This window comes from Neomonachus schauinslandi, chromosome 10 (genome assembly GCF_002201575.2).
Source record: "Neomonachus schauinslandi chromosome 10, ASM220157v2, whole genome shotgun sequence".
Classification (NCBI taxonomy): Eukaryota; Metazoa; Chordata; class Mammalia; order Carnivora; family Phocidae; genus Neomonachus; species Neomonachus schauinslandi.
Genome location: NC_058412.1, coordinates 20,830,292 through 20,849,325, shown reverse-complemented (window position 1 = coordinate 20,849,325; position 19,034 = coordinate 20,830,292). Strand labels below are relative to the sequence as shown.

General features: G+C 46.9%; 1 protein-coding gene and 1 long non-coding RNA gene across 4 annotated transcripts in view; one reads left to right on the top strand and one right to left on the bottom strand.

Annotated features, from left to right (window-relative positions):
- Positions 1–19,034, bottom strand: part of DRC1 (dynein regulatory complex subunit 1) — a 42,480-nt gene that overhangs the window by 3,589 nt on the left and 19,857 nt on the right. Inside the window, exons 7-13 of the mRNA XM_044918659.1 lie at positions 18,314–18,436; positions 11,886–12,025; positions 7,582–7,716; positions 7,070–7,302; positions 3,476–3,588; positions 2,227–2,316; positions 1,608–1,699 (exon numbers count right to left, since the gene is read on the bottom strand). Of these exons, the coding sequence (XP_044774594.1) occupies positions 1,608–1,699; positions 2,227–2,316; positions 3,476–3,588; positions 7,070–7,302; positions 7,582–7,716; positions 11,886–12,025; positions 18,314–18,436 (926 nt within the window). The remainder of the gene's footprint in view (positions 1–1,607; positions 1,700–2,226; positions 2,317–3,475; positions 3,589–7,069; positions 7,303–7,581; positions 7,717–11,885; positions 12,026–18,313; positions 18,437–19,034) is intronic.
- On the top strand, positions 3,032–4,661 carry LOC123325995. Of its 3 annotated transcripts, none has more exons than XR_006540814.1 (3): positions 3,032–3,055; positions 3,239–3,544; positions 4,137–4,661. It is a non-coding gene; the product is annotated as an uncharacterized LOC123325995 (long non-coding RNA). The 3 variants fall into 3 exon arrangements; XR_006540815.1 differs by lacking the exon at positions 3,032–3,055 and adding an exon at positions 3,071–3,164 and having other exon boundaries at positions 3,242–3,544; XR_006540813.1 differs by lacking the exon at positions 3,032–3,055 and adding an exon at positions 3,071–3,164.

Sequence of the window (19,034 nt, the reverse complement as noted above, 5' to 3'; positions counted from 1 at the left end):
AGTCCAGTTCACCTCCCATAGGGAAACCAACGTCATCAATGTCTTACGCATCCTTCCAAAGAAATCCTCTGTCCATACAAGCAACGCTTTCCCTCCCGTTCTCACACGAATGAAACTCTACCGCAGACACAGTTCGGCACTTGGTGTTTTTCACATACCAATAAACCTTAGAGATATTTTCACGTAAAAAATACGTAAAGAACTGCTTTGGTCTTTTTCTTACTGGTGCATAGTATCCCACTGTGCCGATGCCCCGCTGATGAGGTAATCGATCCTTTCATGATGGAATTAGAGGTTATTTTCAACCTTCTCCCATTTCAAGCGGCGTGGAAACCAATGAGCTACAATAAACACTTTCATCGTGTTGAGACATGGCTGCAGGAAGAATTGCAGGGGCCAGGGCACACAGTGTTGTCACCCACACTGCACGCGGTGACAATGGGCTCTCAGCAGTGACAGGAGCGGGTCTGGTTCCCACGCCTGGGCCGTCAGCACGTGCTATCGAACTCACAGAGTCTTGCCCACGTGACAGGTGCAGATGGAATTTGGAACAGTATTTGCACTTCTCTTATCATAAGAAGCCTGGTTATCTTTTCATGTGTTTAAAAGTTATTCGTATTGCCTCTTGTAGGAGATTTTTGTTCATATCCCTTGTCCTATCCATTGAGTTGTTGGTCTTTTTTTTATTGGTTTATATGAGTTCTTTGTATATTAAGGAAATGGGCCCTTAACTGTGATATGAGTTAAAAATACTCCCCCCCAAATGTCGTCTGTATCTTAACTTTGCTTATAGCGATTTTTGCCCCACACGGTTGGGGGTTTTTTTGGTTTTTGTCTTTTTAATGTGGTCAAATAGATCCTATTTTTCCCCTTTACAGCTTCCGGGTTTTGTTCACCCAGCCAATTCTTTTTGGAAGCATATGAGGATACTCACGCTGGAGCCAGCAATACGAAACGTATTTTTTAATTTAAGTTTTTAATTTTTAAATTAAAACTTTAGGGCGCCTGGGTGGCTCAGTCGTTAAGCGTCTGCCTTCGGCTCGGGTCGTGATCCCGGGGTCCTGGGATCGAGCCCCGCGTCGGGCTCCCTGCTCTGCGGGAAGCCTGCTTCTCCCTCTCCCACTCCCCCTGCTTGTGTTCCTGCTCTAGCTATCTCTCTCTCTGTCAAATAAATAAACAAAATCTTTTTAAAAATAAATAAATAAATAAAATAAAATAAATTAAAACTTTATAATATTTTTAACATGATGGCTTCTTCAGAAGAGTCCATTACAATCAAGATGGGTATTACAGATGGGCCCTGCTTTGCAGGAAAGTGGTGAGGATCAAAATATTCAGAGCTTGGTGGGCCCAGGGCTCCTAGGGGCTGAAGCCTGGCTTTGAGGAAGGGCCAAGGAAAAGACACTTTGGGCCTTAGTGTGAGAACAGCCTCCCATCCCCAGCCCTTCTTTCCCTTGCAAATAGAAAAAGTAATAGTATGGGAAACGCTAAGTTAGCTATCTCTGACAGAAAACCCTCACTATTTCTCCAGAAGTATGACAGAAAGGCAGCAATGCCCTCTGGGGGCTTCCAGAATTTCAAATGCTCTCTTTTTTATTGCATTTCACATTACCTGACTGGAGGGTGAATGATAAACTCGGGATTTGAGGAAGAAATTCACCAGTTTATATAAGTCATCCTCACTTTCAATTCCAAGGGCCTAGGGGAAAATAGGAGAATTGCTCAAACACCACGGCAAGAAGTCCACCGGCTACCAGAATTACCAGACCCTCAGCTCCTAAGAGCAGGAGGTTTGGCTGTTCCCCCGAACACCCCCAGCACCCGCCATGGCCCAGAGTGAGGCCACTCAACACCAGGGAAGCACAGTGAGATCACATCCGAGCACAGAAAGAATGCTCAGAGTCAGGAACAGCTCTGTACAGGCCTGGGGGATACGAGAATGCTAGAGGAGGCTGGACACACATCCGAGTTTAGGGGTGCAGAGGAGAACCTAGAGTCTGAGAGCCAGGCCATGAGAGAGAAGCTGGTAGAGGAAGGGTCAGGGCTGGGAGACTTGGTGGCCAATTTGGGGCATGGAGAACGAGGAAAGGGAAGGAGGTGACAGCAAGCCCAGGGAAGCCTGGGAGACCTGTATCTCTTCCCACGGCCAAGGCAATGTTGGAAAAACAGAGGAGGCTGGCATAGAATGAGGCCCCCACCCCATCAACTCAGCCCAGTGGGACTCACTGAGAAAATGGCGTCCAACCTCAGCAGATAGCATTCGTTCTTCTCCAGGGGAAGGAGAAGGCTCAGCAGCTTGCTTTCTATGAGGAAACCCTGGGAAGGAAGATGACATCTCTAGTCAGAGACAGGTTTCAGAAATGAGTGCTGGGTCTGCAGCCTACCTCTGTGTAACTATCAGCAATGACTCCAGGGATGAGACTTTGGGCAGCAGGACCCCAGAGGAAGTCCTTCCTGGGATGCCTGAGAGCCCTTCCCGGACACAAAGCCAATACTCATGGACGAAGGTGCTGGCTCACCTCACCCACAAGCCCCTGGGCAAACGGCTAAGTTCCCCAGAGCCGCCCAGACCTGCTCCAGTCACAGATTCCCGCCCGCGCAACATCACTTCACTCAGAGACTAGCCCTCCAATATCCATAGACCAGGGCGGCAGGCACCGAGCTGGGGGAGAGGGAGGGAGGCATGGCGGGGGGTGGGCACACCGTATCCCGACACAATGCACAGGAAGTGGGGGGCGGGTGGGGACACTGGGCGCCCGGCACCCACTCTGAGCTGGGAAGGCCTGGGGGAGGGCTGCGTGACAGGTGGCCACTGGCAGCAAGCCTGCGGGTAGGTGGGGGGAGCCCCCGCCTACTGCCTCTTTCAGCAGGAGCCGCCCTCAGGGACAAGAGCCAGCTCTTGGCCCCAGAAAACTGTCCACGGGGATGGGAAGCTGCCAGTCCCGGCTACACCTCTTTGACTCATCTCAGAAATGCAGGATCATGCACCAGTCATGTGCCTGGAACACCTCAACTCCTAGCTGAGCCACCTCCAACACCCCTTACACGAAATCCAGTGGGTCTTGCTAATATACAGTATACAGCTATCCAAAGCCTAACACACCCCGAGAAATCACAGACTGAGCTCCCGGGTCCACGTCAGCTGTGGCCACACCCCTCGGCAGGTGGGTTCGCAGAGGGGAGACTGGCGCCCCTTCTCTTGCAGACTCAGCCTCTTTTTTTTTTTTTTTTTAATTAGCAGGAGCCGGGGGCCAACTTGGCCCACCCCTTGCTGACCCACTAAGGGAGGACCCGTTGGCTCGCCGAGGGCAGCTCTGAGGCCGGGCCTCTCGTGAACCAGCCCAGCCCTGCGGCTCAGTGCTTGAGCCCTCCTGCCTGGCCGGGCCAGCCTGGGCCACAGCCGCACAGGAGAAGCCAGCGCGGGGAGCCACCGGCCAGGAGTCCCTCCAGTGCAGCCCCACGCGGCCGGCCTCACCGACTCGTCACACAGGAGCATCAGGATCTTTCTGGTAGTTTTCGGGGAAATTTGCTTCGGCAGGTCGAGGTAAGACTCTGCTTCCGAGGCGGCCTCCTCGGTCCCCTCCTCTTCTGCAGATGGGGCAGAGAGAAGAGAGAGTGGGAGAGAAAAGGGAGATCGTTGCTTGGCTTGGTTGACTTTGAGCAACAAACGGCTTTCCTTGAGAAAATTTACCTGTTAAAAAGCCTCTTTAAGGCCCTATGGAGTCTCCTTAGCTGAAGAAAGCCTAGTATGTGGCAAAAACAGGGAGGCTGGGGGTTGGATACGAGACTAGCGGGAGAATTCTGCCATTCTACAATGCTTCGCTGTTCTAACTTTCATCTCCCTGCCAACATCATACTCAAAATCCAGCCACGACCAGGAAGCAGAAGGGAGAGTATGAACCTATTTATTCTCACTTTAGAGAACAATCTAGAACGTCTGCTAGGTGGTTTCTAACCCAGCAGCAGACCAGAAGTAGCCAACTAAACCGTGGTCCAAGTGGTGGCCTCACTTCTCAGCAAGAACAGGTAGCTACTAGCAAGAGCCAAACATTTTAATTAAAATTAGAAATTTTAAAATGTTTTATACTATATATACCCCATCTGAAAATAGTCACAAAAAATCATTGTCCTACCAGGTTTTACCAGTTGTTCAAAAGATAAAATGAGATCATGTAAATGAAGATATTTTGGAAAAGTACAAGATACCATCTTGCTGGTGGAAGGCAAAATGGTCCCATCCGTACGGAGCAATATCCAGCAAAACTACAGAGGCGTTTACCCTTGGATCCAGCAGTCCCACGTTTAAGGATCTATCCCAACAATTCACCAGGAAAAATATGCAGACCCAAACGCACAGAGCTATTTGCTGCAGCAATGTTTGTAAGAGCAACAACAAACAAACAAAAACCCAGAAATATCCCAAGTGGCCACCAACAGAACACCATCTGAATAAGTTACAGCTCAGCCACACAACGGAATACCAAATAAAAACGGCATGAAGAATGTGTCTTCTTACTACTATAGACTGACCTCCAAGATGCTTTGTAAGTGAAAAAAGCAAGATGGAGAAAAGCATATGCTCTCATTTAAGAAGTGGGTCTAGGGCGCCTGGGTGGCTCAGATGGTTAAGCGTCTGCCTTCAGCTCAGGTCGTGATCCCAGGGTCCTGGGATCAAGCCCTGCATCAGGTTCCCTGCTCTGCGGGAAGCCTGCTTCTCCCTCTCCCACTCCCCCTGCTTGTGTTTCCTCTCTTGCTGTGTCTCTCTGTCAAATAAATAAATAAAATCTAAAAAAAACCCACAAAACTTTATTTTGTAGTTTAACTCCTTTTACCGTAATGTTTTAGTATCCTCCCATGTGCTTGCTTGCTTTCTTCCTCAAAAAATTGTTTTAAGATTTTGGGGTCCTGGGTGGCTCAGTTGGTTAAACATCTGCCTTCGGCTTAGGTCATGATCTCAGGGTCCTGGGATCGAGCCCCCACTTGGGCTCCCTGCTCAGCGGGAAGCCTGTTTCTCCCTCTCTCTCTGCTCTTCCCCCCCGTTCGTGCTCTCTCGTCACTCTCTCTCTCAAATAAATAAAATCTTTAAAAAAAATTACAAATAAATAAAATAAAAGACACCAATCTGGGGACGGGGTTGGTGGTGGCTGCGTGACTCAGTTGAGCATCTGACTCTCGGTTTCGGCTCAGGTCATGATCTCAGGGTTGTGAGACTGAGCCCCATGTCCAGTTCCGCGCTCAGCACAGGGTCTGCTTGTCCCTCTCCCTCTGCTCCTCCTCCAGCTCTCTCTCTCAAATAAATAAACAAAATATTTTTTAAAATAAATAATAAAATAAATGTAAAAATAAATAAAGAATAAAAGACAGCAATCTGTCTGTACATCTCTAGTGGAATGTGTCCTAAGAGTAAAAAGAACTTTAAAAGGTTTAAACAATTTTTAGTAATCATTTGTTAGTGGTAGGTTGATGTTTTATTCTGCAAGTGTTCTGTGGTTGTGGGAAAAGCAATGAGTAATTATTTTGGAGTGACTGTGCACCAAGATTTTCAAGGTAGGAGAAAGGAGATACACTTTGATAAAGTTAAGTAAAAATTCTGGCATCCTGATGATTAGGAAGTGTCAGGATGAACACATGATTTATTTTATGCTGAAAATGTAATTCTACACCCTATGCTCATCCACTAGGAAGGCCTAGAAATTGACCCATCCCAAACAATGAGCACTCCGGCTCCCAGACTATGGTTTTGAAATACCATTCCCTTTAAAAGGACCAGGTCTCCTCGACCTTGAGAAATGGCTGGTTACAGACTTGAAGCAGGAAACATATAATGTTAGACTGGAAATCTGGTCATTCTGGAAAGCCAGGACGCTATCAACGACTACTGAGGTTGTGTCAAAAGGACCCAGAAGCCAACATGAAGAGACTCCCACTGGCCAAAGATGGGACAATGTGAGTATCGGTAAGGGTAATAAGTGCAGTAAACCGAAACACATCAAATTTGTTTAAATCTAATGTGTTCATAACGATATTTATTTATTTGTTTATTTATTTAAATATTTGACAGAGAGACAGAGTGCGCGGGGTTGGGGGGGGCAGAGGGGGGAGGGAGAGAGAGAAGCTCAAGCAGACTCCAAGCTGAGCACAGAGCCCCATGTGGGGCTCGATCTCACGACACTGAGATCACCACCTGAGCTGAAACCAAAAGTCAGATGCTTAACCAACTGCACCACCCAGGTGACCAATGATATTTATTTTATAAAACGTTACTGGTCGGGCGCCTGGGTGGCTCAGTTGGTTAAGCGACTGCCTTCAGCTCAGGTCATGATCCTGGAGTCCCGGGATCGAGTCCCACATCGGGCTCCCTGCTCGGCGGGGGGTCTGCTTCTCCCTCTGCCCTCTTCCCTCTCGTGCTCTCTGTCTCTCATTCTCTCTCTAATAAATAAATAAAATCTTTAAAAAAAAAAAAAGTTACTGGTCACCTTTGGAAGATGCTAGAGACCCAGCCCATTTATTCTGAAAACTAGTAAATAGAGAAAGAACAGCATATATCCTGCCTTTCCTATACGAACTGTGTCTCGGGGTAACATTTAGCTATATATAAATGCTATAAATATAGCTAACATTTAGCTGTAAGGCAAAATTCTCTTTTCAGAAGTGTTCCAGCTAATAAATGAAGACATATGATAGAATTTAGAATATCGCCATTTTGCAACCCCTAAGGCAATTAGTGGATCTTAGACAATGACTACCAACGGTTGCTCGCCTCCCGAAGAGAGAGACAAACTGCCATCAGTTTATCCCAGTGGAGGTACACAACAATGTATTCAGCAAAACTAAACTAAGTCTGAATCTGATCAAGCTTTTAGATCGAACTATCAGATTATAATAACAGGGAAGGGGGTAAAGCTATCAATTAAATTAGAGATTTAAAAGCCACAACTATGGACCTTCCAGCCACGAGACCTCCTCCCCCTTCTCTGGACTTCAGTTTGCTCATCTTTGAAATGAATGGGTTGACCTGATGGTCTGACAGGCCCCCAGCTCTAGGACTCTAGGATGCCATTCCAGTCACCTGCTTGCATCAGCACCTCTTCTACTATCTGTGTGGCAGACTTCTGCGGCTGCTGAGATATAGGTCCCACATTCCTCAGGAACCAGAAATCAGGTGCCGTCCAGGGGAGCCCCAGATGATGGGTATGAATGATCCTGTCTACATCAAAGGCTCTGCTTATCAGATCCTTTGCCTCCTCCTCATTCATTAGCCAAATCTCCCGAAACTGCTTGTCATCAATGAGAGCAAAATGCCTGTGAAGGAGAGTTGATCAGCATGGCCAGCAGACCCCAGGGCCTGGCCAGGGTCCCCTCCATGAGCAGTAGGGCGAGCAAGGAGGTGGAGCTGGGGTGCATCCCGGTCCCGGGTCACCGGCCCTCGCCTATGACAGACTGGAGGTGGTCCCCACACGTCTCAAGAAAAGGCAGGGGACAGGCGAGTAAAGGGACGGGGAAGACAGCACGAAGGACTCTTTGTGCCTGGGCCCACCTCTATCTAGGGCACGTGCCTTGGGACCCAGGTCCCTAAAATACCGCATGGCTTTCTGTAGCTCCTTGAATTGCGTCACAAGGCGTTTGTAGTCGGAGGTCAGCGACTGGTTCTCCTCCTGAAACTGCTTGATCTGTTTGGCGTATTTCGATCTCAGATTGTTGAGGGTATCATGCAGGCTGCCGGGCAGAGGGGACGAAGTTCATCTGCAGCTGAACAGAAGCTGTGGTGTCTGTTCCCCTCAGCGACTTCACACAACTCCACAGCCCCCAGGGTCAGAGTTGTGCAGGTGCAGAAAACCCTCCCATTTATTCCCAAACCCAGCGGCTCCGATTGTGATCGAGGAAACGAAGGCCACAGGAGGTAAGGGGATCGTCCAGGACTAAACTCACTTACATCGGTCCAGAAGCCCTGACCCACTGAGGGGCAGTCTCCTACTCAGGACCGTGACTGAATCCTCCCCCAATGCGCCACCTCATATCTTTAAAGGGCACATCTCAACTATTTCACTGCCATGATTTGGATGTTCATTTCCCGTCTAAAACAAGGGAAATAGAAACGGAAAACTTAAAACTCCACACCACAGGTGTGTGAGATATGAGCCCTCCATCCTCAGAGAGCCGATACAGTTCATGAGTCCGAGAGTTCATTCATGCACTCTCTCATTCACCAAACATGGAAGGTCTCTTGCCAGGGGTATGTTTGACTACAGTGATGAATACAAGGATATGTTCGAACAGAAGGCACGATCAGTCGAGCCAGAGGCAAAGACACACTCATCACAGTGGAGTGTGGAAGTGCTGGGGGGTGGGGGGCACTTTACACAGGATGCCGGCGAGCCCAGAGCTGAGGCATGGAACTTACCCTCCAGGGGAGTGGCCGGAGGTTCCAGCACAGTGAGGGACAGTGATAGCCTGGCCAATGGTCCTGTGAGCCCAGGCATGTCACAGCTCCCCATCCCACTGCTCTGGGAGCTCTCTCTGTGCATGGAAACTTGCCTCATGAAATATACATGGCAGGCACGGCTCTTAGACCCAGGACCATACATACGTCAGACTTCAAGCCCGTGAAGAGGTGTCTTATGTCAGTGCCCCATTTACACAGGAAGACAGACTCTGAAGGCCTAGATATTTTCAGTTTAAAAATTCTAAAGATAGGGGCAGTTGGGTGGCTCAGTTGGTTAAGTGTCCAACTCTTGGTTTCGGCCAGGTCATGATCTCGGGATCCTGGAATCGAGCCCCGCATCGGACTCTGTGCTCAGTGCAGAGCCTGCCTGTCCCTCTCCCTCTGCTCCTCGTCCCCCCTCCACCCCACTTGTGCTCTGTCTAAAATAAATAAATAAAATCTTTAAAAAAAAATTCTAAAGATAAAATTTTCCCTCTTAAGCATTATTCTGAAATAAGCATAGGGTCCCTAAACACTCAAACATCCATCCTTTGTGTTTTCAGCCTTAATAAAATGCAAAAATCACTTAGGCTCTGATAAAAACCAATATCTAATTCATTTTCTTTTTTTTTAAAGATTTTATTTATTTATTTGACAGAGAGAGACAGCGAGAGAGGGAACACAAGCAGGGGGAGTGGGAGAGGGAGAAGCAGGCTTCCCGCCGAGCAGGGAGCCCGATGCGGGGCTCGATCCCAGAACCCTGGGATCGTGACCTGAGCCGAAGGCAGACGCTTAACGACTGAGCCACCCAGGCGCCCCTCTAATTCATTTTCTTAACTACAACATTCTAGGAGATTTTCCACATATAGGCGGAAAAAATTTTATTAAGAAAAAAAAATTATTAAGTAGCCATCCCAAAGTATTTTTCCCCATGTCCCTTAGCAAAGGGGTTTCTATGTGTCATCTAACCATAGAAGCTAATAAAACAGAAATCAACTCCAGGTGCATGCTGCAGGTCTGGGCAAGGTAGCAAGACAGGAAGTAGACAGGATGGGTGGCTGCAAGAGGAGGCTCAACAAAACGTCCCGTCCTTCATGACTGGCTAGAAGCTAGAGATGGAGGGGACGGTGGCGGGGCGGGGCGGGGGGGGGGGGGGATGGGAAGACTGGGGGGGTAGGCAAGTCGGGTTTCAAAACTTGTCCCTTGGCAGTGACAGCAACTCTCCAAGCTGAAATATCTTTTGGCAGTCCCAGATAAAGTGAGGAGGTGAGGTCAGGATTAGGGATATGTAGCTGGGAGTCATCGAGAAAGAGGTCATTATTCAGGGGCCCCTGGGTGGCTCAGTCGGTTAAGCATCTGCCTTTGGCTCAGGTCATGATCCCAAGGTCCTGGGATTGAGTTCCGAGTCAGGCTCCCTGCTCAGCGGGGAGCCTGCTTCTCCCTTTCCCCACCTCCCCCCACTCATGTTCTCTCTCTCAAATAAAAAAAAAATTTTTTTTAAATATCAGGTCATATTCAAAGCCATGAGACTGGTGTAGAGGGTGGATGGAATAAAAATATAAAGCAAAGGGGTAAGATGCTTTCTAGAATACCTAATCAGGCAAGAGAAAGCAGAACCACCAAAGGAAACCAATTAGGAATACACTGAGAAAGAAGAACAAATATTTTAGAGGCCTAAAAGCCAAAGGAGAAAAATTCTGAGATTCGGTGCCAGTAACAATAGGATGAGACCTGAGGAAAAGCCGTGGTTGTTTGGCTAGAAGGACATCACTGGTCACCTACAGAGGGAAGTGGTTGTCCAATTCTGGGGTCAGAGGTTAAATTATGAGTGTTGGAGATGAGGGGAGGGGCTGGTGGCGAGAGGAAAATGGCCAAGCAAGCAAGAAGGGAAACAGTTAGCTTCACCCAGGAGCAAAAGGGTCGGCTGAAAGGTTTTTTAGGATAAGGGAAACTGTGCGTGCTTGAAGTCAGTAGGTAGAGCCAGGGAAGGGATGGTGGGGATGATGCCACTCATCTTTCTGCCCTTGGGATCAAACCCAAGGTCTGTCTCACATACCTCTGCCCCCCTCCCGTCCTACCAACCTCCCCTCTCCCACAGTGCAGGCTCTGTCATCAAACGTGGAACTTTCGTCTTCCTACTTCCTTGTCTTCAGCCCTGCCCTTCATTCCTGGCTCTGGCACCATCTACCCTGGAGCCCTAACTCCTTTTTACCAATTCACATCCTTCCCCCCTTCACTATTTCACTTCTTCAGGAAGGCTTCCCAGAGAACTCTTCGCAAACAATACAGATTTGTGGCTGTCACAGATAGATGGAGAGAGGGAGAGAGAGAAAGGAGAGATCTGGAAAGAGACACACTACACACTTAATCTCTGGTGGTAGGAATACGGTGTTTTTGTGGGGTTTTTTTTTAAGATTTTATTTATTTATTTATTTATTTATTTATTTATTTATTTATTTATTTATTTGACAGAGAGAATGAGAGAGCAAGCACAAGCAGGGGGAGAGGCAGAGGGAGAGGGAGAAGCAGACTCCCCACCAAGCAGGGAGCCCAACACGGGGCTCAATCCCAGGACCCTGAGATCATGACCTGAGCCGAAGGCAGACGCTTAACTCACTGAGTCACCCGGGCACCCCTGTTTTTATGTTTTTATCTTACTTTCACGTGTGGTACTTCCTGCTTCTCTAAAATGCACAGTACTGCTTCTGTGATAACAAGTGGAGAACTTACCCTACAGAGAGCTCTGCGCATCTGCAGAGTGAGACCCTGGCATGAGTACCTACACTGGTATCATTTGCAGTAGCAAAAGATTAGAAGCAATCTAAATGTCCATCCACAGGGACATTAAATCACGTGAAAGCTCTTTATGAACTGATATGGAAACATTCAAGACACAGAAAAGTGTGTATGGAATGCTATCATTTGGTCTAAAAACAGAGGGGGTGGTGAGAGTATTTATCTGTGTTTGCTTATATGTGGTTAAAGAAATTCTGGAAGAAACAAAAGAAAAGAACAATTCTTACAGAGGTGGGAAAGAGGAGCCACACAAAATGGGGAGTGGGAGACGGACTTTTGCTGTACGTTCTTTCATGGGGGAGGTGGTGGAGCAGTTGAAAGTATTATCTTTTCCCCAAAAACTCTTTTAATAAGACTTGGTTAGGGGCGCCTGGGTGGCTCAGTTGGTTGGGCGACTGCCTTCAGCTCAGGTCATGATCCTGGAGTCCCGGGATCGAGTCCCGCATCGGGCTCCCTGCTCGGCGGGGAGTCTGCTTCTCCCTCTGATCCTCCTCCCTCTCATGCTTTCTGTCTCCCATTCTCTCTCAGATAAATAAATAAAATCTTTAAAAAAAAAAAAAAAAGACTTGGTTATATTGTTAACAGCTTGCACTCCTCCAGAAGGGGAGAGTTCATCCCCATCCCCATTTTGAGCACAGAAGGGCTCATGTTCTGCATGCTCGCTTACCGATTGATCTTCCTCTTCTGCTGGGATTTGATCACTGTGCTCTCTTCGTCTCTCTTCTTCAGCACCTGGAAGTTGTACTCCAACTTCTCTTGGTTTAGCTGATAAGTTGCTTTCATCTGCTGAAGCTGTTGCTCAAGAACCTAAAGTTTAAAAAATAATAATACTCACTGGCCCTGGTATCACTGGTTGTACCTGAGGGTCCCTGATTCTTTGTTCTGGAGTCATGTCAGAGGAACCGGAGTGACAAGTGCCTCCACCTGAATTCTTAGAAAATCTGTTATTAGAGGCAAATGAAAGGCCAACCAGAAAAAATATATCCATCATTCAGGCACCTGGGTGGCTCGGTTGGTTAAGGGTCTGCCTTTGGCTCTGGTCATGATCTCGCGGTCCTGGGATCAAGTCCCACATCAGGCTCCCTGCTCAGTGGGGAGTCTGCTTCTCCCTCTCCCTCTCCCTCTGTGCTCTCCCTCTCTCTCTCTCAAATAAATAAATGAAATCTTTAAAAAATATATCCATCATTCGACTGCAAGCTTAAAGCCTGTGTCCCTAAAGCCTGAGAGAGATGACATTTAGAGCCTCCAGTCTGGCCCCCTCTGGTGCTGAGCACCAGACCCTCTGGAGATACACATCACCCCACCAGCAACACCATACAAGTTCATATTGCCACAGAGGTGTCCCCACTCATGTCCCCAGAATGTCTAACTGGGACCTGGAAAATGAGTAGGAGTTGCTCAGGTGGACACCTCAGGGGACAGAGCTCCAGAGGGGCACGGGAATGAGGTGCTTTGGGGAAACCACGAGCAGTGTAGGGTGTGAGGTATGAGGCAGGAAATGGTCAGAAAAGAGGCTGGCAGAGCAGCAGGGCAGTAGAAAAAGATCACTCTGGGGGCGTCTGGGGGGTACAGTCGGTTAAGCGTCCGACTCCTGGGTTTCAGCTCAGGTCCTGATCTCAGGGTCCTGAAATCGAGCCCTACATTGGGCTCCACATGGTCTGCTTGGGATTCTCTCTTCCTCTCCCTCTGCCCCTCCTGCTCATGCTCTTTCTCTCTCTCTAAAATAAATAAATAAATCGAAAGAAAGAAAAAAAAGAAAGAAAGGAAGGAAGGAAGGAAGGAGGGAAGGAGGAAGGAAGGAAGGAAGGAAGGAGGGAAGGAAGGAAGGAAAGAAAGAGCGAAAGAAAGAAAGAAAGAAAGGGAGAGAGAGAAAGAGAGAAAGAAAGAGCGAAAGAGAGAAAGAAAGAAAGTCACTCTGACAGTTAAAAAAAAATGTCAAGAGCAAGACAAGGCTAGAGGCAGGGCAAATAAAGGCAAGCTTGCTCCGGCCTTTCCTGAGTGGAAATGCAGGAACAGAGGATGTCATTAAGTGTAATCAGAGCTTGACAAGCAGGGACATGTGACATGTGGCACTCAATCAAGCCTCCTTCCCCCGTCTCCTTCCACGCTGCTACAGAGCCTTGCCAAGGAATCAACTTAGGAAGTGAGTCCAGACAGCGTCCCCTCCCAGCTCTGGACCATCCTCAAGGAGGGTAACTGGCCAGGAGGTGATGCAGAGGAGAACAAAGGCGCTGGCATGGATAACTGAGAGAATTAGTCAAGAGTACCCTGTTTAACTATCCCAGAGAGTTCTAAATCTCCATTATGAGCAGGTATCTCACAATGATTTATGCCCCTGTACTCCAAAGGAAACCGGCCCTGGACATCGGGAAGACCACTGACCTAGGAGGTGGCTCAATACAAAGTCCAATAGAAAAGCTCCTTGCTGGATGGAGATAACCTAGGAAGGTATGAACACTCTCCGGAGTTGCTCTGATTTGGAAGGACAGTGAGTGGCTGAGACCCCAAGTGCCTGGTGTTTGCTCTGATGACGTCCAGGCACCTCCTTTTTCTCGTAGCCTTGCAATAAGCCCCTATCACTAAGACAGCATTTCCCAAACTTATTTGGCCATAGAACAGTTTTTACATTTATAAGGAAGTGAGACCATGTGAGTTACAAATGCAAGCTGTAGCCCTTTAGTGTTCGTGTAAATTTCATCCCTGAAGGCAGATTATTAGATAATACTAACTATGGAAACCGACTCTCTCTTTATCCTACATAACACATCTTGAAAGGAAAAAAAAAATCACTGACTCACTTTTTTTGTTAGTTTTGTGAAACCACCACTCATACCTCACCTAGCTAAACACAGTTCACAAAACTCTGAACTGAAGTAATTAGGCCGTGTCTTTTTCTTTGTGACCTGAAAGAACTCACATCTGAGCTGATTTTATAGGCAAAACAACAAACAAAGAAACTCTGTCACCTGCCGGTTCTAATTTGCATTTCTTTGCGGGCGCTTGTGGTTCATTATTTATTAGCCGATTTGATTTTCTCTTGTGGAGCGCACCTGCTCGTGCTCTTTGCTAGAATATGTTCCTAGGAGACTGATGCAGGGAAGGACTAGCAATGCAACACGCACTGTGGGCTTTCCATCTCTAGGGGCTCACAGATCAGCCGCTCCGTCACCCCAGCTCTGGTCCAAGACCTCTGCCGCCTCCAGTCGCAATGCCCTTTGGGAGTGACTCTCGGTGTTGTCAATGAACTTGCAGAACTAATAGTCTCGTAGTCTCACCCAACAGAGTCTACGGCAGGTGGCTGCATGAATTACGTGACTCATTTGTTTTCAACACCTTCTGCTCGAGATAATTTGGGTACCGGTGACTCTTGTCAATTATTTCAGGGCTTAGTCTCAACATATAGCCGTTCTTGGTTGTCATACGTTGAAAATAGTTTTATATTTTAAAACTGTAACTGATTTTGTTAACTGTCTGCGCTTATTCTTCCATTACCGAAGATACTGTCGCAAAGCTGTACGTCATGTTCCCAAGACCAATGGTGAAACATCGTGTTTGGGTTTTGTGAATAACTTATGAAGATTATTCCTGCGTCAGTACAAGCCTCTCCACGGCCGCTTTCCATGCCACCTCCTGCCCCACAAGCTCCAGAAAACCAACTGCCATCGTCACCCCAAGTAGAATGGAAATTTGAAACAGCCATTCCCCTGGTCCCGTGGGCTGACCTCAGAGATCCTACCGGGCCTCTGCACCTCCACTCTCAGGAACTGTGCCTTGTTTATCACGGCACTTTGCATAATGTAAGTTCACGGTATTTGTTAAATAAGTAACTTGTATTGGATTTTTGTGATTAATATTCTGGTATTAAAGGTAACAGTCCCTGAAGTTGAACTAAACCATTTTACAATTTTAAAAGCACAAGTAGGACCTAAAGGAAAAAGCATTTGTTTCCTGCATCAAGAACGAGGTGTTATTTTAGGGCGGTGGGCGGGTGTGGTAAAATCCTTCTCAAGTGCATAATGTTTACAGGCTTTTTCTTTTTTGCTCATTAATACTGTCACCTTACTGTCAGTAAGCACTCGGAAAGTACACACTCTCTTTCTTACTTCTTGTACTTTACCCATCAAACCAAATCTATGTGTTTTGGATCCTTCGGATTTTTGCGATTTGCAAAAATTTTAGTTGTATATTTTAGAACTGATACAGTGCTATGAATTACTTAGGAAGAGCAAATTTGATGTTGAGCTGTGTGCTGTATCTTCTTGACAAAAATCGATGCTATTTGACTTTACTGTCTAGTGAAAGTACACCTACGTGGCATTATGATCAAGTTCGATCTACTAAAATACCCCACATATGGCAATATGGTAATCCCTGATTGGATTATCTGTTCCTAGTTAAAGGGTAATGTGGGACAGTATACTCCTGCTTTCCATGCTAACACGGGAAAGAACCACTGTGCACAGGAACTGCACACAATTCCCCGCGCTGAATCTCTCCGTCTGCCTGCCTCCCACATACCCACACTCCACAGGTCGTCCAACTGGACAGGGGAAGCCAGGAGACACGGGTGTCCAAGGCTCTCTGCCTCTCCCTCACCTCCCTAGTCTTCCATCACCCCTTACCCCCAAAATCTCCCCACGTCCCAGAATTTTTTGACTTTGTTCAAGCATTTGAGGATTAGATTAAGAATGTGAGGTTCTACTCCTACAACTCAATAGCAAATAATAATAATAATAATAAACTACCTGATTAGAAGACATACAAATGGCCAATAGGTTTGTGAAAGGTGCTCAACGTCACTTCTTCTCAGGGAAATGCAAATCAAAGCTACAATGAGATATCACTTCACACCTCTTAGGATAGCCCTTGTCAAAAAACCAATGACGACAAGTGCTGGCAAGGATATGGAACAGGAAAGCTCGTGCACCATTGGTGGGAATGCGAACTGGTGCAGCCACCCTGGAAACAATATGGAGGTTCCTCAAAAGATAAAAAATAGAGCTACCATTTGATCCAATAATCCCACTTCTGGATATAGATCCAAAGACATTGAGATCTGGATCTTGAAGAGATGTCTGCACACCCCTGTACATTGTGGCATATTCACAACAGTCAAGAGATAGAAACAAGCTAAATGTCCATCAGCGGACTAATGGGGAAAGAAAATGTGGAAAACATATCATGCAATCTTCCTCAGCCTTAAAAAAGGACAATCTAGGGACGCCTGGGTGGCTCAGTCGGTTAAGTGTCTGCCTTCGGCTCAGGTCATGATCCCCGTGTCCTGGGATCAAGTCCCGCATCGGGCTCCTTGCTCAGCGGGGAGCCTGCTTCTCCCTCTGCCGGCAGCTCCCCCTGCTTGTGCTCTTCTCTCTCTCTCTCTCTCTGACAAAAAATAAATAAAAAATCTTAAAAAAAAAAAAAAAAAGGACAATCTACCATTTGCAACAACATGGATGGACAGGGAGGACTTTATACTAATAAGTGAAATAAGCCAGACACAGAAAGACAAATGCTGCATGGTCTCACTTGTATGTGGGATCTAAAACAGTCAAACTGGGGGAGGGGCAGGGGGGAGGAGTTGGTCAGAGGGCACAAAGTTTCAGTTATGTGGGATGAATAAGTTCTGGGGATCTAATGGTACAACAGAAGGTCTTTGAGTAACACTGCTGTTATTGTATATTTAAAATTGTATCAAGAGAGTGGATCTTGTGTTACGTGCTCTTAACACAAAAGAAAAAACAAAACAACAAATAAAGGAACATGAGTTTCCATTATTTCACTGTTGGAGGTCAGCAGTGTCACTGTGGTTTTGTCCCATAAATTATTATAAAACCAAAATGACTAAAGAAAGCTTAACAATAGCCATTTTCATTAAAAGTGCCATGTATGCAGCCCACATACACAATGCTGCTCTCAGACTTCCACTGTTCCTTGTCAGTGACTCTTATTTCCATGACATTAATATGAGAAAGGCCCAGGAAAATTCTCAAGACTGGTAAGAATATTTGTAGTCTGGAGGGGCTTTGATTCAACCTTGTTACATAAAGCCACAAGAGTAGTAGGTCCTGAAATTCTACCACAGGCTATGTGGAAAAGCTTTAGTCTAACAAGTTTTTCTAGACAGAAACGGAAGTGAATAGACTGTGCTGGAATATTAAGAGGTAATTACATCACACCTAAATATAATTAGAGATGAGCTTTTTTTAACTAACTTTGAAGCACAGAATCCTAGGCTTGGAAAGAGCTTCACAAACCAGAAAATCTAACCTCCTTCCACTGCAAGAATCCTTCCTCAGCATTGAAGACAGACACAGTCATGCAGCCTTTAAATACTTAATGAGATAAAAGACTCCTTGTTTTGTGGGATGACCCTTTTCTATATTGGATAGTTCTAACTATTAGAAAGTTTTTTCTGGGGTGCCTGGGTGGCGCAGTCAGTTAAGAGTCCGACTCTTGGTCTCAGCTCAGGCTGTGATCTCAGGGTTGTGAGATCCAGCCCCACGTCAGGCTCCATGTTCAGCACAGAGTCCACTTGGGATTCTCTCCCTCTCTCTCTGCCCCACCAGAGCGTGTGCGCTCTCTCTCTCAAATACATCTTTTAAAAAAAGGAAGAAAAGAATGGAGGGAGGGAGGGAGGAAGGAAGGAAGAAAGGAAGGGAGGAAGGGAGGAAGATCTTTCTGATGGCAAGTCGGATCTGCCTTACTGCGATGTCCAACCATCAGCCAGAGGCTGTTTAGAGTATTAGGAACATTATAGGCTATCGAGCCAGACAGAGCTGGGTTTGAATCCAGGGCCTACCATTTGCCAGGTAAGTAGCCTATTTCCTGACATATAAAATGTGGTCAGTGATTCCTCCCTTCTGTGTTAGTATGAGGACTAGAGACACTGTGCCTTAAGTGCCTAGTTACTCACTAGATGGTGGCTGTTCTGCTTTGGTCCTGATACACAGATATGATCATTTGAAAGAAAGTAGATAATGAGTACATATCTGTTGAATGGACCAACTCTAGAACATTCTGGGCAGTCACCAAGGATACAACACGCACGGGTACTCTGTCTGCTCTGCCACCCAGACGCTGAGGAACGAGTCAGACCTGCACATCCTGCTCCAGTTTGATCTTGATCATGTTGTACTCTTCCCAGTCCCACATCCTCTGCCTGTTCAGCTGCTTCTCATAGTCCTCTGCTTTCTTGATGCGGTTCATAAGATACTCCAGCTGAAGGCACGGGAAGACAAGAGGAAAGTCAGCCCTATCCCTGTCCTGCCTCAATCCTTCCAGTGGCCTGACAAGCATGACACATTGAAGGGTCTCCAAGTGTCATGAGTCTGGAGGGAGTCAGTCGGCCCTCAGAAGCTCCTGAGCCCCAGGCTTTGTATTGTTTACCTTACTCTGGAGCCTCCTAACTTGAGAAACTCCAAGAGGATTGTTCCATTAAGAAATTAGCCGTGGGCCCTGTGGTCAGACATTTGTATTTCTCAAAAAAAAAAAAAAAAAAAATCCACTGGATCTTGGTCAAGCTATTTCTTTGTTCTTTATGTCTCTGAGTAAAGTGATAACCCCCACACCCTTTAAAACATCTTCCTGGGTCACACATATCCGTGGCTGGGGTAGAAGCCTGGGGACAAAGAAGAGAGTGACAGGAGCACGGGAACTCCAGCGAGCTGCAAAGGAAGGTGGTAGTCACAGCCACCAGAAACAAATGTCACCACCAGAGGCAGCCGCCACCTGCAGGGCCACACAGACTAACCATGAAGTGCAGTAGTAAATGTCTGCCGTGGCAATCCTCCCCAAGATACAGATTCAGCAGCTATTG